The sequence below is a fragment of the Prinia subflava genome, chromosome 2, assembly GCF_021018805.1.
Source record: "Prinia subflava isolate CZ2003 ecotype Zambia chromosome 2, Cam_Psub_1.2, whole genome shotgun sequence".
Lineage (NCBI taxonomy): Eukaryota > Metazoa > Chordata > Aves > Passeriformes > Cisticolidae > Prinia > Prinia subflava.
In genome coordinates, this window is record NC_086248.1 from 23882067 (window position 1) to 23899967 (window position 17901).

A 17901-nucleotide genomic window follows, 5' to 3' on the forward strand; every position below is an offset into this window, starting at 1 on the left:
CTTCTTGTCATCCATTTGGAGGGACTGAGGTGAAGCTGGCAGGCCAGCAGTTCCTTGGGTCCTCCTTCTTGCCTTTTTTGTGGACTGGGCTGACATTTGCTCTTGTCCAGTCCTCGGACCCTTCTCCTTATCCCCGTGACCTTTCAGAGATGATGAGAGTGGCCTGGCCATGGTGTCCCCCAGCTCCCTCAGCACGTGTGAACGTGTACAACAGGGCCTGTGGACTTGGGGAAATCAAGTCTGCCCAGGTGTTCTCTAACCCAATCCCTCCTGACCGTGGAAAAGTCTTGATTCCAACATTGCTTTACCCCAGTCCCCGCATCAGAGGTAATGTGAAAAAAATCCACAAAACTAAAATTTCTCTTGTTTTCTCTGTGTCTGTTTGCATTTCTTTTTGAAGAGTTTTGCTCATGTAGTGACTTCATAGTCTAGGAAAGCACGTTTTATTTCCATAACAGATTCAGTAATTTATGAATGCTTCCAAACTATAAGCAGTGCCTATACTGTGTTATTGCAAATGGTATCTTATATCAGAGTAATTTTTTCTTAGCTTGGATACATGTTGGCTTTTACAGATGATATCCAAGACTGTTATAACAGAAAAAGCATATCAAAATAGTTTTGCTGTTTTCTAGGTTTTGTAGTACATCATACAGAAGTACAAGAGAAACTATTTTCAGTATGGCAGTAAAACTATATTTTCGTGGAGAAAAGCAGTAGCATGATTTGTTTTAGAAACTTCTGCATTGAGGATTTATCTTCTGCTTTATATATTCCATTTTTATGTGTATATATTTTTTTCCCCAAACAAATTAGGATAGGTTTTTTTACTTCAGGGAAGAATAGTATGAAGACTAGATAGTGGATGACATATTCTTTACTTGCTGTTGGTTAGCCAAGTTCAGTGTCAGTATTTGTTGATGCTGTAATGCAAGATAAAAGTTACAGTATCTATTTGACTAGATTTAGATGAGATTTTAGGAAGAAATTAACTGCTGTGAGAGTGGTGAGGCACTGGAACAGGTTGCCCAGAGAAGCTGTGGGTGCTGCATTCCTGGAAGTCTTCAAGGCTGGGTTGGATGGGGCTTTGAGCAACCTGGTCTAGTGGAAAGTGTCCCTGCCCATGGCACTAGGTCATGCTTTCCAGCTCAGTCCAGTCTGTGACTTTGTTCTGAGCTGTGAAGCATTCAAAACAGATGCTTTTGGTGAGATTACCTGGCAAGAGATGAACATGGTGAGCAGGTACTTTCCTCTTTTCTACTCTTCTCTCTCCATCAAATCTCTTTTGGGGAAAACATCTGAACAAAATATGTAGATAGTCAATTCTGAGTTACACAGCTAGGTAGGAAAAGAAATAATTTCCATGTTTTTTTCCAATGTATTTAGATCATACATGGCTGGTGAGGTCAGTGGAAATAGCTGACAACTTTGGAACAGAAGTCTGACCTTTACTTAAAAAGCTGTTTTTTTGTTGTTGTTGGTTTTGTTTTTTTAATTACTTTCAAAATTAATCAAAGATTAATTTTGACATTCAAGGAAAACAAAATATTTGTTTAATTTTTGCTGGATCTCAGTGACAGTAAACAGGTACTTAATTAGTAGACTCACAGCCTATTTGTGGATATTCAGTTTGCTGTAAGAGTGCCAGAAGACAATTTTATTTCTAAGACATACTTGACTTGAGTAGATAAATGTGCTGTATTGAAGTGAAAAAACCCACCTGTTTCTATGTATGAATATCTGTGTTTACCTCCTGGCAATATAAAATGATGTAACACGTATTTGTCATCTGTCAGTGTGAATATAATTTTTGAATTACTTGTCTATGGTGTGAAGGAGATGTTTCTGCTCCATGGGTGTATGTTACACACGGAGAGACTTGGACTTTCTCTGCTTCCTTCCACTGTTTTCCTTTCCCATGAACTTTCTTCCACTACAGAATGTGGGCATGTATTGATCAATGCCCCAGAGGTTCAGATTATAATTGGCTCTTTAGGACAGCCCTAGCACATGATTTGTTTGATTCTTTTGATGGGCAGAGTCAGATAAAGATCAGTCCAAGGACAGGTGAGTAGTAGGAAGATGAGCATGAAGCAGGAGGGGAAAACGGGGTGTGAAGAAGCACAAAATGGGTCTGCTTCTGTAATTCTGTACATGGACAGGGAGCAGTCTTGCATGTTGGAATGTCTTCAAAGATACCAAGATAACTCCTTGCAAAGGCCAATTATGTGCTGTCATTAAGCAATAGTTTCAGTGCAGATGCAGTACAGTTGCTGACAATTTTTTCCTTTTTTTTTTCTGCAGATATTCCTGAAATACCAGAAAGCATCTCATTCTGCAGAGCACTACAGGTAGCAGATTTCAGTGGCAATCCACTGACTAGGTAACTTCACCCTCTTTTTAGTACATGACATACTAGAATTGCAATCTTGCTGCAATAATTACAATTTTTAATAAACCCTTAAAAATTGTGACCTAGGCTCTTTGTAATATTGCCAACGGTGTTTGTGTCTGGCAGGAACTGCAGGAAAAGTTCAGATTTAAAAAGTGATGTGCATCTTTCTTTGGGTGGGGATGAAATTTGTTAGCCAACCAGAAAAATCTGGTTTGGTAAATCTGATTGTCTATAAAATGATTTTCGTTCCTTGTCTTAAATGCATAGGAAAACCATGTTCATACTTGGGAAAGGTACAGCAATGGTTAGAGCAAATGAATTGGCACAAACCCAGGTGCCTGATGATTTGGAATAGACTTTAGATCAGCTGCTGCAGATAATGGCTTTTACTAATGATTAAAGCTTGGGCTAGCGTTTCATCACCCCGCTGTCAATTGGGACACGGTGACATGCAGTAACATGAGGCAGGAGTGCACTGTGCTTGTCAGTGGCTGCTTTGTCTGCTGCCAGCCTGTGTTCTGATGCGCTGAGGTTTGGAGGTTGTGCACACTTTCAGTATGGAAGAGGAGTTTTGTTCACGTTTCTCTCTTCAGTTTGCTGAAGAATTTGGAATTTATCTGGTAAAAAGCGGGTGGAGATAGAAAGGAGGAGGTGATTTGCTAATTATAGCCTTTGAATACTATTTGGAGAACTATTTCTTGAACCAGCCATTGCCACAGAGCTCCTTTGTGATGCTGAGCAAGTCACACAAGCCGGAGTGTTCACAGTGGGTGCCCACTGACCTGCTTTGCCTTGTACTGAGATGGCCAGATACCTGCAGGATGAGCTGCCTGACTGGGCTGCTGCAGTGCTAACAAACAGGAGTCTGTAAGAGCTTAAGCAGCTCCAGTGGTTTTGCAAGACTGCTTATCCCACATGCGCAGCTGAGATTCTTCAGAAGTGTGCTTTGAATGTTGCCCATAGTGCCTCCTAAGTTCTCTGAAAGTCACATCGCTGAGCATTAAAGGAACACTTGTGATCTTAATCCCCGTGGCTCTGTAGCCTATTTATATAGTGAAGAGAATAATACCACAAAAATCCAGCAAAGCAAACTGAGGCTGAACTGATGTTTAGATACACAAGTGGTGAGGGTCAGTGAGCAGCTTTTTTCCAGGCATCAGTTGCAGTGTGTAAAGCTGAGATCTTCATCTTGTGGTATGCAAATCAAAAGTGTCAGTAGTAGTATTCTAGCTATCCTTCTTCATTCTGTGTGCTCAATAAGGCCTGAGTAATGTGTTTCCTTAAACAGGACCTGTAACACACAGCTACAGCTTGTGGAATTCACAAGAGTTTTTCCAGTGGTGTTGAAATAGATATAACTCTTTGTAGATAATTTAAGGGAATTCTAAAAATTCTTGATAAAGTGGCTCCAAAGCATGTGCATGTCCTGGGAAACATCACTCCAAGCAGTTTAGTAAGTTAGAAAGCACAGATTCCAGGAACTGTTTACATATGGTTGCCAGGTATTTCTGTGATGAGATCCAGAATTTCAGTTTTACCTATATAATAGCATTTAAGTTTTTGCACTGACTTCCCCAGGCAAAGTGGGAAAGTCAAATAGTTATTTTTGTGTAATATTCTGGAACTTTTTTTTAGCCATTGATTCTTATCCTTATTTCCTCTAAGCTTAAAGGCTAGTCAGAGATCTTAGCAAATAATGTCCTACCACTAATACAGTACATTGCCTTATTGTCAAACTTAAATCACTGATGAAACTGAGCATTAAAGGTGGCTGGCATACCATTTTTCTAGCTGTTTTCAGATTATTTCAGGTTTATATATTATTTATATCAGTGAAAAGCCAATGCATTTATTTAGAGATATTTTCACATGAAAACTCCCTCTTACCCCACACTGTAATTTGCCTTCTTCCTTCTCCTCATCCCCCTGTGCAGAGTTGTATTTGCCTATTGGAGTATCTCCATTTTGTGACTTGCCTGCAGGTCATACCATGTGCCTTGAGCTGGGTGATGGGGACAGAAGGAACCAAACCAGATGCTACAGCTTGATCTTAGGTTGTGTGCTCTGGGGGTCGAGTGGAAGCTGAGTGGCTGGGCCAGGGCTTCTTCTTCTTTACCCATCTGGCACCTTTACCTCATCCTGTCTCTTGTGCAACTGCAAACTGAGCTTCTTGGTATTGCCATGAGCAGCAAGGGGCACAGGAGCCCCTCTGAGGGAATGGGGAGCCACACCTTGCAGAAGACCAGCTGGGTGATGGACCTAAAGGCTCTGGGAACTTTGGAAGTGTTCTGCATATGACTGCATTTTCTAGTGTAAGAAGGGGGGTTAATGTGCTGTTGTGAACCAGTAAATGTGAAATGCTGTAACAGCAGAACATTGTCTTCACATGAACAGCATGTTTCTTCAAAAAAGCAGCAATTGAAGAACAGCCTAGCAGCTAACACAAAATGGCCATGCTATAAGTGTAACTGGAGCCTGAATAAGAATAAAATTTCATCATTTTACCATTTGGTTATACAGGAAAATAATAGTAAAGAAGTTTGTGGGGTTTTTTTTTAATGTGTTTGATTTTATTTTTCAGTGTTGTGAAAATGCTTAAAATGTTACCAAACCCTATAGCATTTTGAAGTTGTAAATTGGGTGCAGGGAAGAGAGGGGTATATCACCTGTTAATTGACACAGAATAAAGTCCCTAAATCATGGATGTTTTTTATGATCCTTAGAATTTTCTGAGAGTCATGCTAGAATCTGGGCTTTCCTCCCTCTGTGTGTATTTGCTAAATAAAGTCTTGCTCACAGGAAAGAGAGTACTTCTGAAAGTCCTTGATTTGAATTAATATCTCCACAGGTTGCCTGAAAGCTTTCCTGAATTGCAGAATCTGACGTGTCTTTCAGTAAATGACATCTCTCTGCAAGCACTACCTGAAAACATTGGGAAGTAAGTTCTTTGCACTTTATTACTTAAGTTATTTTTTTCTTTATTGTTACACTTCTTGTATAAATGACTCACATAATTGTATTTAATATACCTATAAAATTATTTACAGGTCTACCTTTATTTTTTCTATTCTTTCAAGTTGGAGGGATCTGTTTAAAAAAACCCTAAAACGTGGCATTTTCACTTGACATTAGCAGGTTAATGCAGAACCTAAAGTGTGTATGTGTATAGTTCAACTCTGTTCTTTAGGATTTGAAATAACTTGGAACTTTAGGTGCAAAGTTAATTCAGTGTTTTGTCATGCTCATCTGACCTTTTGCTTTCCTGAGCAGACCATTGATCCATTGATCATGTCAGATGGCTTGCAGCTTAGCTCAAAACCAGGCAATTGCTGGCACAAGAACAGATGGGTAAAAGCTGGCTGTGATCAGGATGGAAATTTAGCAGCTTCCTAACTAGCTATGGGAGCAGTCTGGTTTTGAAAAAAACTTCAGTGGGAGCTGTGGAGATGGAAACTCATGGAACAGCTCTTAAAATGAAATTTTATAGGTTTCATTTAAGATGTTTGTTCACTCTGGAAAGTAGATCGGTGTTGCAAGGACAAACTTTTGAAGTGGAAACATGCGGAAAGTGAAGTGAACAATGTTTATATGTCTCCTTTTGACTGAAATAAACATCCACACTTGCAGATGGTAACTCTCCCCTTAGTGGAAAGAATGGTGTCTCTTCCAATTTGAAGGAGAAGTAGTAGTTCTGTGCCTTCTCACTTAAATTTATGAGAATGACTGTGCTGATTCAGCTCAAAGGCTCATCTAGCCCACCTTCCTTCTGCTGTTGCAGTACATAGGTGCCTAGTGAGGGTTTAGAAGAACAGTGTGTATGTGTGGTAACTCTTTTTGCCATCCCCTGTTTCTGGTTCAGAGGATTTCCTGAACTTTGGACTTGGATTTGTCTAATTGATAGCCCGTAATGAATCTCTCTTTTGTGTACTTGTCCAGTTTCTCTGTGAGCATTTGTAGACATCTTCAGTATTCTCCCCTGGCAAAAAGCTGCACACAACTATTACCCATTTTACTGGGTAGTTGTTAGTTCAGTAAAATCCAGATGTTTCTATACAGAGGAGTCCTGCAGAAAGGATCTTGATTATAAGAGCTCCTGCAATATAGTCAAGTTCAGACTAGCATTGCTTTAGCCACTTCCCATGGGTATGAAAGCTCTCAGCTGGCCCCACGCCAGCTGCAACACAAGTGGAAAATCTCTTTTGAAACCTCCCGCAAGCACTGACAGGTACAGATAGTGTGTGCCCAGTGACTAGGGCAGAGTCTGACCTAAAAATTGCACGGGCCAGGACTCCTGTGATACTCTTCCGTCACTGTAAAAGTTCACAAAACGTTTCATGCAGTTTTTTCAGCACTGGCAGATAAGAAGAGGCCTGTTCAGGCTTTGCATTTACTGACAATCAAGGCCAAAAATTTGGGATGCTGCCTGATTCTGAAAATAAATCCAGGAAACCTGACAAGCGTGATTCCCAAAAGCATGGTGTGGGCTGGTGCTTTGCAGACAGTAGCTGCAGGAAGGTTGTTGGCTTTCCTGAGAGCTCCCTGGCTGTGGTGGCTCTGGCTCCCTGCTTGTCCTGCCTCTCATTTGGTGGTGTGAGTGGTGATAGCCTCTGCCCTGGAGCAGGTGACTGCCAGCAAGTACGGTTAAAACGGGGATACCAGCATTTGTAGAGATGTCGATATGTGGAGCTGTGCAAGAAGGAAAGGTAAAGAATTTGCCTCATACTGATCCTAAGCAGTTCAGGGAAATGCTGGTATACTGTTCCAGTGTGAGCTTTTGCACAGTGGAGTAATGCAACCTATTCTCTTTTAAAGTCAGTGTCTGATCTTTGATACTGAAACTAAAAATCTGCGGTCCTCACTTGTGTCAGGAAGAGCCACAAGCTTGTGCTGGTGGACTTGGTGAGTTCTCCTAGAGGAATAGACTTTTATTCAAGTTTGACAGGCCTGCTTTGATCTGGGAAGTGTTACCACATTAGCTGTTTAGAATATGAGTATTGTATTTTTAGAAAAACACTTTAATCTCTTTAGTAGAAGTTTTTATTATTAACTTTATATTTAAAGAAGCAGAGAGAGATTTATGGGATTGTTGGCTTTGCCTGATCAGGTGATCAAAATAGGTGGGAATGTGTTGGGAAGTCAACAGGAAGCTTGGACTGAAAATGCATAGTTTCTAACTCAGAAGTATAATAATGTTGCATGAGGGAAACTCATGGGGGGGGTCCACCCAAAATGTAACTGTTCCTGAAGTCTGTTGAGGAATGTCCAACAGAGAGATCCTATCTGTTTCCAAGTCAAAATTATTGGGAGGTCTTGTGTGAACTGGAACTGCATCCTTAAGTCCTTATGGATCACTTCTGAGAGTGAATTTTACTGATTTTTTAACATTAAATCTATAAGTAAGATTTTTTTTTTCAGTCTGGCTACTAACAGGTGCAACTTTCCTATTTTAATTGGTAAAATTTTCATCATTTACTGTAAGTGAATTTGATGGTTCTGCCAATCACCTTGTGTTTTGTAAAAGCTGTGAAATGCTCTGTGGCTTTCCAAAGGTAAAACCCACAAACTTGTACTTGTGTTCCCTTTTTGTTCTTTTCCATCTGCTGGGACCCCATTCCCCCAATACTGGAAATTGAAAAGTAATGCTAATTTTGTTTTTCTAGCTGAGCAGAGTAAGACTCTAAAATGTGTTTGGATATGTTTGCAAATGCCTTATTGGAGTTTCAGTATCCTTTGGATAATAATGCATGTTATTATTTGATGGAAAAGGCTGGACTAATGTGCTTTATATGAGATCTGCCAAATAGTGAGCAAACAAATATATACTGATATTTATTCTACTATACTTGGTCTTGTTTGCAAAAAAATTTGAAGTCCCTGTGCTTGCTGCAGGTCTTCACTAGAGTATGTGGAAACTTGGGGAAGTGCATCCTAATTGCTTACAGTCTTACAGTGCTGTCTAGGAAACTGCCTAATACAGCCAGTGAAATCTCTAACTCATCTAACTCATCTTCATGTAGTACGGAGATCAGTATGTCAGTATGTGCTTAGGGTCTCTCTTTTTTTTTTTTTTTTTTTTTTTTTTTTTTTTTTTTTTAAGCTACTTGCTTATAATCCCGTGGTGATGGAAATTTGCCTTACTGTCTTAAATGGGGAAAGCAGCAAAAGCAATGGCAAATCTTTTACAAACAGCAGTACTTTAATGTTAGTTAGAAAGTTCTTACTAATGGCAGGTAACAGACTTGAATTGCCTTGCGGTGAGCCCTCAGTGGAAGTCTATCTTCCTTGTGAATTCAGATATACAGCCTGTTTTTCCCATGGTCTGATGTATGAGTGCCAGAGTACAGCTTCACTGTCCCAGGCCAGTGTCTGAGGTTGTTCAAACTACTGATATGTAGAGTTTCATCAGTGCTTTTACTGTGCTGTTGTGCATTCTTCTGCGCAGATCTTTTATATTTTTTATTTTCCTTTTTATTGCCAAAAGGAGTATTTTAAAGTATTTTCAACTGGATGTTTAAAGAACATAGGCAAGGCTTTCCTTGAACTTTTTGTCTTTCCTCTTGCTTATGCATAGCCCTGCTCAGAGTATGTCAACTTTTCTTACTCTGTGTGCCCACTTCAGTCTGCTCTTGTGGTGCTGTTACATGTGCAGTTTTTTCTTGCTGGGTTAAACCTACGTCTTTTAAGCTCATGTATTGTTTCAGGGCTTTCTAGAAAGATGCGTGACAAACACAGGACTGGATAACAGACTAGATGTTCTAATAATGCCAGTGCTGCTTTTTGTGATTTGTGTGCTCTTAATTCGTGGTTTGGTTGCTATCTGGAGTAAAACAGTGAATGCTAATGAATGTGATACTTAAGCTGATAATTAGGTGGGTGCAGCTTGGAGCAGGACTTGTCCTGTTGGCTAGTTGAACCATTTGAAGAAACAAGTTCCACCATTTAAGCTGTGAGTAGGAGTGTCTTTTACAGTCTTTCTCATTCTAATGAGAGCAAGTCTAATTTCCTTGCCTATTCTGCAGGGCCTTCTGTGTCTAGAGCTGCCCAACAAGCAGGCATAACCTGTTCCTCCCAGCGTGGGTAACATTCAGGAATTTCCCCTTGCTTCTAGGATTATTTTTCTTCAATGCTTCCTTATTCACATAGCACCCAAAACACAGGGCATGACTTTTTCCTGAAATTGAAAAATAAGAGTATTTGTAAGTAAGAATATTTGAATAAATTGGGATGTTTGTTAGGCTTCCCAGGGCATGAATATTCTAATGCCCAGCACCTTTCTTGTCCATAAGTGTTCATTCTGTAGTGTTGGCTTCAGACCACTGTAATACTGGCTTTTTACCAGTAAAGATTGATGATTTTAGAGATCTGCATAGTGGTCTTACAGCTTAATGTCTAGAAAGAGAAGAGAGATTGTGTCAGCTTTGTGTGTTTATTATTTATTTGTGGTTCTTAGGCTTGAGTAAGATCCAGGTACCTTCTCTGGAAAGCCTTTTATGTGTCTCTAATGTTTAATCTTGCACTGGACTTTTAGAACAGTGCTTCATGAGGAATTTGCCTTAGCTGAAAAAACAGTCCTTTCAGCATGAAATGTGTATTTGAAAAAGACAGTTATCCATCACATTCTGTAGGGGTGGCAAAATCAACTAAATCCTTAAGCAGCTGAAGCAAAGGGCAGAGCTTCACTAGTGTGCCTTAAATTATGATTTTAGACCTGCTCCCCACTGGCCACCAGACATCTAACTCATACCAAGTTTTTAGCTTTCACCATTTTTTCAGCAGTCTTGTCTGTGCCTGGGAAAGATCAAGATTACTAGATTACTTTTTTTTTTTTTTTGGATGTTAAGCTTTAAAATAAGGGATTATTCATGACTGGCAGGTAGGGTATTTTGAAAGTTCCCTACATGGCAGATGAAGAAAGCTTTCCTCTGCCATATGCAATCTTTATTCCTCCCCTAAAAATACAGATGGTCTCCTGCTTGGACATGATTTCAAAATTGTGAGGATTCAACAAAGGATCACAGAAATAAAATGATTTGTAGTATCTCCATCATTCACAGTTTCTCCCTTTCCCCCACCCCCTTTTTTTTGAAGGCAACAGCACAATCTGTGATGTGAGAAAGTAGCATAGCTTTATTTTAGCTTCAGAAACTTTTGATGTGGGGAGGGGTGAATTTCTTTAGCTGTGAAGGATATTCTGATGTTGATGACTGATGAGTCTGGTTTACCCCCAAGCTGCAAGCAGGCTGAATGGATCTATGGAACCTTACTACTGAAAGGGAATTACCAGGTAAGCAGAGATATTTTCCTCTTAACATTTGCAGCTAGCAGGTAGAATGCTGAAATAGGCATTTCATTATGAAAGTGAACATAATGAAAAGAATAGAACAAATGTTGCTGTGCTTAGGAGCATTGTTTTGCAGAAAGATTTGTTACAGGCATGCTTTTCAACAGTCATGGAACTACAAATACCCAGAGATCTCATGTTAGTCACTAAGGGTGATGGTTTTGCATATATATGTTTAATTCTAGAGGTTTCGAAATTTTCAACAGCTTCTGAAACAGAATTTCTAATGTTGACCATGGAAGAAGTAGCCAGAGAATAAAAGATCTTCAAAGGCAAGGGTGACCTGCTCAATACCGGCGGTCCAGAAGCAGATCAGAATTTCACACTAATCCTTAGAATGGATTCCTGGGCCAGTCCGTGACTGTGTTTTTCTTAGTGTATGCTTGGATATTTCAAGTGTAGATGATGCATCTGGTAGCATCACACAGAACGGAAAATGTTCTTAAGATTGTGTGGAACAGGACAATTTAATTCTCTATTCAGGTTTAGCATAACAAAGTTTCATTAACATAGAGTCTTACATGAAAGAACAGAAGTGATGGGGAGTCTCACAAATACGTAGAAGGAAGACTACATGTAGGTGGTCTGGCTAGGCTGGTATAAATAGTATTAAAACTCCTACTAGGGCTTAACTGAATTTAGCATGGCAAGAAATATTTACAGAGTTTGAGTAGGTAGAGCATTCAGTGTTAATCACCGCTGGCTGGGAAATGACAAAGCTGAATGTTAAGAACTCGGAAGTTTATTTCAGGAACACCAGAAATGTAATAGTGAATGCAGTGCCATCTGGCCTTTAAATAAGAGATGTTGCATCCTTATGTTACACAAGAAAAAGATATGTAACATATATTTAGCAGTGTTTTTTAAAAGAGAAATAATCCAATTTTTATTAAAGTTGTTGAAGATTGATGTTGAATGAGTGGAACAGAAGATATTTTAAAAAATGAAATTTTGTTGTAATAGAGAATTGGCTTAGCCTTCCCAATCCATTTCAGTAGCCTTGATAAGTAAATAAGGCCAATTTGAACTACCTCTGTAACACATTTAGGGAATTCCTTGGCAAAAATTCCATTTAGAACTTTATTTTTAAAATTTGAATGTGACTCTTACTACTGGCCATCTATTGAGGCTTCTACTCTGTTAGTTGCTGATAACATAATGTCTTGTTAGACTGTTTTTACTTGTGGAAGATATGTAGCTTTTTATGAGCCAATTAATGGTATTGACAATTCAGTTCAAGTAACTGACTGTGCAAATGCACTTTCTCTGACTTCCAGTGTCCTTGCTATTTAAGTCCAGGATGACAAAATTATCAACTTTGCTTTTTAGGTCCCTATTTAAAATCAGTCTTTGGACGGAATATTTGCCCACCCTACTTTGTGTCCAGTTGTCCCAGCTCTGTAGAAATTTAAAAATGTTAGGAACCTAATCCTTAATTTCAGATATTGTTACAAGAGGTACTGCTAGAATGCTGTTCTGCTTATCAAACTCTAAAATCAGACTGCTAAGGAGAGCCTCATGCCTTTCCCCAGAATGTTATACACTGAAACTTGAGAGGAAATAATTTAGATACAAGTTACATGAAGTTACTTTGCCTAGAAAAATGAGGAGGAGGAGGAAAGCTTTCAAAGATATTTCTGGAAGAATGGTCTTTAAAAATACTGGTGAGACAAAAAACCAATTTCATCAAAACCAAATCTAGCTACTTTGCTTTCTAGTTGCTTTTCCACCTTCTCCTGCATTCTGAGGTAAAACCACAGGACTTCACGTATGTGAAGATCAGTTTGTTTTGAAATAAGGAAGTGCCCTCAATTAGGAAATTAATACTTCCTGTAATTTCTATCTCATGTAAGAATTTCTGGCATTCAGTACCTAAGAATTTGCATAAATCATTCTCCCATATTGCACAGTGTGGGCAGGAGGTCTCTTTGAGCAGGAGGTCTCTTTTTCAGTTCTGTCAGATTAGTTTTACAAAACTTCATCAGTGTTCTTTTTTATCATTCACATTGTAAAGCAAGTTTCTATGAGCAAAAGTAACCAAGGCAGGACTATTGTACTATTTGTAGGTTATGATATAATGGATATGAATTCCAAGGTTCTTTCACGGTAACTTTGTCTAATTATATGCCAGCCTTATGCAGTAATTGGAAGCAAAATAAGCATGTAAGCATGTAGTGTTGAACCTTTTAAAAAAGGTGAGAAAAATGCATACCTGGAGCATATAGACCACCAACTATGTGGTTACATGTTAAAAGACTCTTAGTAATTTCTGGAAGCATAATTTTTCCTTATGTGACTGATGCTGCTTTTGTTGCATGGGAAATGTCATTACATCAAAAATCCACACGGAGCTGGTTGTTCAGACACAGGTTCGGTACAGGGAAGGTAGGTTTCTGGCAGGTACAGTAACTGGGTGAAATAAAGGCAGACTCAGGGAAGAATTCAAGTGGTAGCTAACTCTAGAAGGGGGTACGTGCTAGAGGAGCTCTTGAAACAATCCATCTTTAAACACCTAATTTGATAGAATGGTTTGGGTTGATTGGAAGGGACCTTCAGAGATCATCTAATCCAACCCTTCTGTTGTGGGCAGAAACATCTTTCACTAGATATGGTTGCTCAAAGCCCTGTTCTATCTGAGTTTGGCTTCTAGGGAGGAGGCATCTGCAACTTCTCTGGGTGTCCTGTCTCACTGCCCTCATTGTAAAAAATGTCTTCTCCAAACTGAAAAATGCCAACTCTCTGAGCCTGTCCTCCCAGGATAGATGCTCCAGTCCTCTCACCATTTTTGTGACCCTCCTCTGGACCTGCTCCAGCAGGACTATATCTTTCCTGTGCTGGAAAGGATGGGGCTGGATGCAGTGTTCCAGGTGGGGTCTCATGAATGCAGAACAGAATCACTTCCCTTGACCTGCTGGCCACACTTTTTTTATGCAGACCAGGATGATATGGTTGATGTAGCCTTTGGAGTTTGGACATTTGGTCTTTTGAGGGTCTGTGTGCAGCTGAGGAAACAGTCAAGAGAGAAGAGAAAGAGGGGTTTTTTTGGGAGTGACTTGGAACAGGAGCCTATCCCAAAGGTATGTGCTGTACCTTCAAGTACTTAGAGTCTGAGTAAGTGGTGTTTTGAGAGCTGGCTAGTTATTGATTAACTCTGTCATTTTCTGGGGGAATAAAAGCTGCTAAACATCAGGTTCTCAGTGCATTGTTGATGTGCAGCTAGAAGCCTTGTGGGAAGGGAGTAGCTTACTGGGATCCTGTCACGTGAGTGCACACTCATCTAACTGCTGTGCCTGGGGCAAGGTCATACATGTTACTGGTAGTGTTATTTGGCCAGTGGGGATGGGCTGTAATGTATTTAAATATGGCTAGTTCCATGCATTTTTATGCCATTGTCAGAGTACCACAATTAGCTTATCTCTTGGAATACCCTTGAATAGATAGAAGAACCATATTCCTTTTCTGCACTAAAAGAAAGGGCACTAAATTGCCTAGTTTAGACTCCTTTCCTTTCCTTTAGTGTCATGATGAATGTTTCAAAGTGTATGTGCTGCATACCCAGGCAGAGTATCTTAAGTACCAGTAATCTTCAGATGCTGACCCAGTGAAGTGAAGTCCTTTGGAGTTGGTGCACTGGTCAAAATGTGGATTTAATCTCTCATTTCTGTGGGCTGTATCCTTGGGCTGTGTTCTGGAGTCATTGCTGCTGCTGCTGCATAAAAAGTGTAATACCAGACCATATTCAGAATCTATACTGTGTTCTCACCTTACCTGTCCTTATTGTGCAGAGCCTTCTCTTGTTCTGTATCAATATGGGGGCTATGCCCATTGTCCTCTCTTCCCCTTCTTTTTGCAGTCTTAAGGAAAAATTACATTTAGGGTTTTATATTCCCCTAACCAGCTGAAACTTGCTGGAAGGAGTGCAGATTAGGCCACTGATTTCTGCAGGTGCTTTAGATCTTCATCTCTTCCAGCTTTGCTTCCTTATTTCCCAAAGCCTGCCCTCTTGTCTTGCTGGCTCAGCTGTGTGCTGCTTTTGACATAAGGTCAAAAAGTGGAGCTTTTGTTTCTCAAGAGAAGGGCATTGTGTAGTTTTTATTGACTGAGCATCTTTAGCTTTTATATCAGTTCTTTTTGTCATCTTTTTTTTTTGTCCTAGCTTTTCCCATATTTCCCTACTTTTGTAGTTTTAGCACTTTTTTATTTAGTGGGTTTTTTTCCTTCCCACAAGGAAATAGTGTATGTCTTATGCTTCCCAGTGCTTCTCTCAGAAACCTTTGCTGGTCTCTGCCAAGGGCTTGGAGCTCCTAGTCTTTTTGCAGGGACTGTGACAGAAATGGGGTGTATTGTTTTGTCTGTTGTTACACTTCAGGCTGACTTTCTGTCCCCATGGATAGAGGAATATGCTGCAACTGTTGCTCAAGGTAAAAAGGATAAGCTCATAGTAGTTTTGTATTTTATAACTTTAAAAAATAAAGTACAGTAAAAAAATTTAGTGTATGCTGTACCCTGAAAATGTAATATCATCCAGAGTAACTACAGAATATCTTTTTTTTCCTTTTTTTTTTTTCTAATTAACTTCAGTGAAGTTTTTTTTTATCTATTGCGGTGAATCTGTATTGTTTAGGGAGTCATCTGCCTGTGAAAAGGTTGTTTTGTGGAATGTGGTGGTGCTGATAATCGTAATCAATCCAAACTGACTTGCTTTGGAAGAAAAAGAACAACAGGCTTTATTTCTGGTTTTAGCAGATGATTCTAGTCTAACCTTTGTTTTGAAGTAGACTGCTGCAGTTGATGAAGGAATATTTGTGGTATTCCCTATATGCAGATTGTGTTGAATTGCACGTTTCTCTTTCAAAACCTGACAGGAATGATCAGGAAAGACACTTCCAGCATTTTTTGTCTACTTTGTTGCTATTGATTCTGTTCTCAGTTATTGATCTCACATTCTCTTCATTCTTCTAGCTCACACAATGAATACCAATATCTACAGTTACTGTTGGTAGAACAAGTATATCTGGTTTATACTTAAACTGACATTTTTAGCCGTATTGTATCTTTAAATTCAACTTGGTCCCACCCTTACACCAGAAATCCTCTGGAATGCTGAGATGGACAACTTGTAATTATTTGAGTTAACTTCATCCTCTGCCTGGCTTGTCTGTTTCCTTGTGCTCAGTATTTTCACACACATGCTCAGTGTTTGAGGTCTGTGTGGTAGCTTTTGTAGTGAGAATTATTACAATATTAATGCTTTTTACAAACCGTGGTGAAATAGTATCTTCTGATAGTGGGTTTTTTTGTATGTTTGTTTCTGGGGGTTTTTTTTAGGCGTTTTTTTTCTTTTTTGTCTCTTTTCTCTTTTTGCTGTTGTTTTGTTTTTCTTTCTCCTTTAGACTATAAATTACATTTGCTTGTGCATTTTCTGTTGGATTTTTGGGGGAGGAGTAAGGACTGTTTGTTGGAAAGCAGGCTGCTATGCTCTGTGGTGTGTTTGCATTTCTAAATGCAGTCGGTGAACAGCTGCTGATGGATTTGTCTTTAGTCTGAGCAAATTAGATTGCTGTTTCCTTTGTGTTTTATGGTAACTTCCCATGACTGATTTTTCTCTACAAGATGGAGATTAGAATTAGGGGAAGATTGTGAAATCAATAAGGTATGCCTTGCTTTAGTTCTTGTCAGTGACTTTAGAAATACTGAACTGACAGTGCATCTGTAAAATTAAGGACATTGGGGAAAAAAGAAATAATTTCATTTAGTATATTGTGAAAAATAGCTATTTGTAGCTGAGAAGAGGAAGGATTGCACTTTTTGGAGAGACTGTTACTAAATCAGAAAAGATACTTGAAAAATAACAGGTCATGTAGAATTTTTCTTGCAAAAGGCTTAAAAATTGCGTTTCTTAACAATACTTAAAATTAGAAAAATGTTAGTACATACGCAATTTAAGAACCTGTTGGTAAATGTAAGGACAAGCTATACCTCTGCTTTTGAATATATTGGAGGTTAGTGTTTAAGTACATCAGCATGTCTTTTATGTGGTACTATTTTATACGATAGCTGTCACGTTTTAGGTTGTAGCACACAGGTTTGCTGGGAGCAATTCCTGTAACTAGACAAGATTTAAGAATAATAAGTCACAAATTTCCTTTTGTTTTCTGACCTTCTGTCAAATGGATCCATCTTAAACACAGTATTTCACTCTAATGATGCAGCTTTGCTGGTTTAAATTTAGTAGACTTAGCTCTCTGTATTGGTGGGAAGCCTAATTTTGCTTATTGGGGTCTGCTTATATTGGATTTTGACTCAAGACCTTGGAAGAAGTAAAAAGGATAAAGGACTGTGGGGCAGTATCTTTTCTTTTGTTCCAGGGTAGAGTTAGGGTTGTGAACATGCTGTGGGTGAGAATACCTGTAGAATAAATAAAGCATTTCTCCCTCAGAAAGCTGTGTCCTTAGAGATGAGAACATCATCTGGCAGGTAGCTGACTCCCACTAGAGGAGAACCTGGGCTGGGACTGTGGTGGGCCACAGTCACTCTGCAAAGATGTCACAAGGTGCTCACAGTGCTGCAGCACAGCTGCCTTCCTTGCACCTTCTTGGCAGCTGTACTGGTCCAGGTGTTTAAGGGATTTATTCTGTGTTGGATTGGGGATCTGTGTTACTCTCCTTGCTGGGTTATTTTTAAGCAGGATCAGTTTCCTGAGCTGATGGCCTGCCCCAGTCTAATGATATGATGAGGCTGGTTAAGATGGTACCCAAGTTCTTGCTGTTGAATGTGCTTTTCTGACAAAGATTTCAGTTCAGCCACAGCCAAAGAGGTGTCTGAGGTAAGAAAAGAAATCAGGAGATTGCACCATTTTATTCAACGTGATGGGGAGGGAGCTAAGTAGATGTGGGGTGATGTGTAAACACAAGATTGCAAGGCAGCTTGGAGATGTGCACATTCCTTTTGGATTCTCTTGATAAGAATGAATCATGGACCTCACCTAATATAAGCTTGAAGAGAAAGTGGAACATTTAAAGGAAGGTTGAAATGGGTTTCTAGAAAACCTGTAAACATGAACATAATGGCAGTCTGTGGGTGGCAGTGTGAGCAAGATCAGACCCACATTCCTTTTGGAGAGAAACTGTTCTCATCACCCCTTTCCTCTCCTGCTCCACTTCTT

At 39.5% G+C, this 17901-nt stretch overlaps 1 protein-coding gene across 1 annotated transcript in view; it reads left to right on the top strand.

Annotated features, from left to right (window-relative positions):
* LRRC1 (leucine rich repeat containing 1) overlaps positions 1 to 17901 on the top strand; it is a 69003-nt gene that overhangs the window by 26487 nt on the left and 24615 nt on the right. Inside the window, exons 3-4 of the mRNA XM_063389377.1 lie at positions 2305 to 2383; positions 5244 to 5333. Of these exons, the coding sequence (XP_063245447.1) occupies positions 2305 to 2383; positions 5244 to 5333 (169 nt within the window). The remainder of the gene's footprint in view (positions 1 to 2304; positions 2384 to 5243; positions 5334 to 17901) is intronic.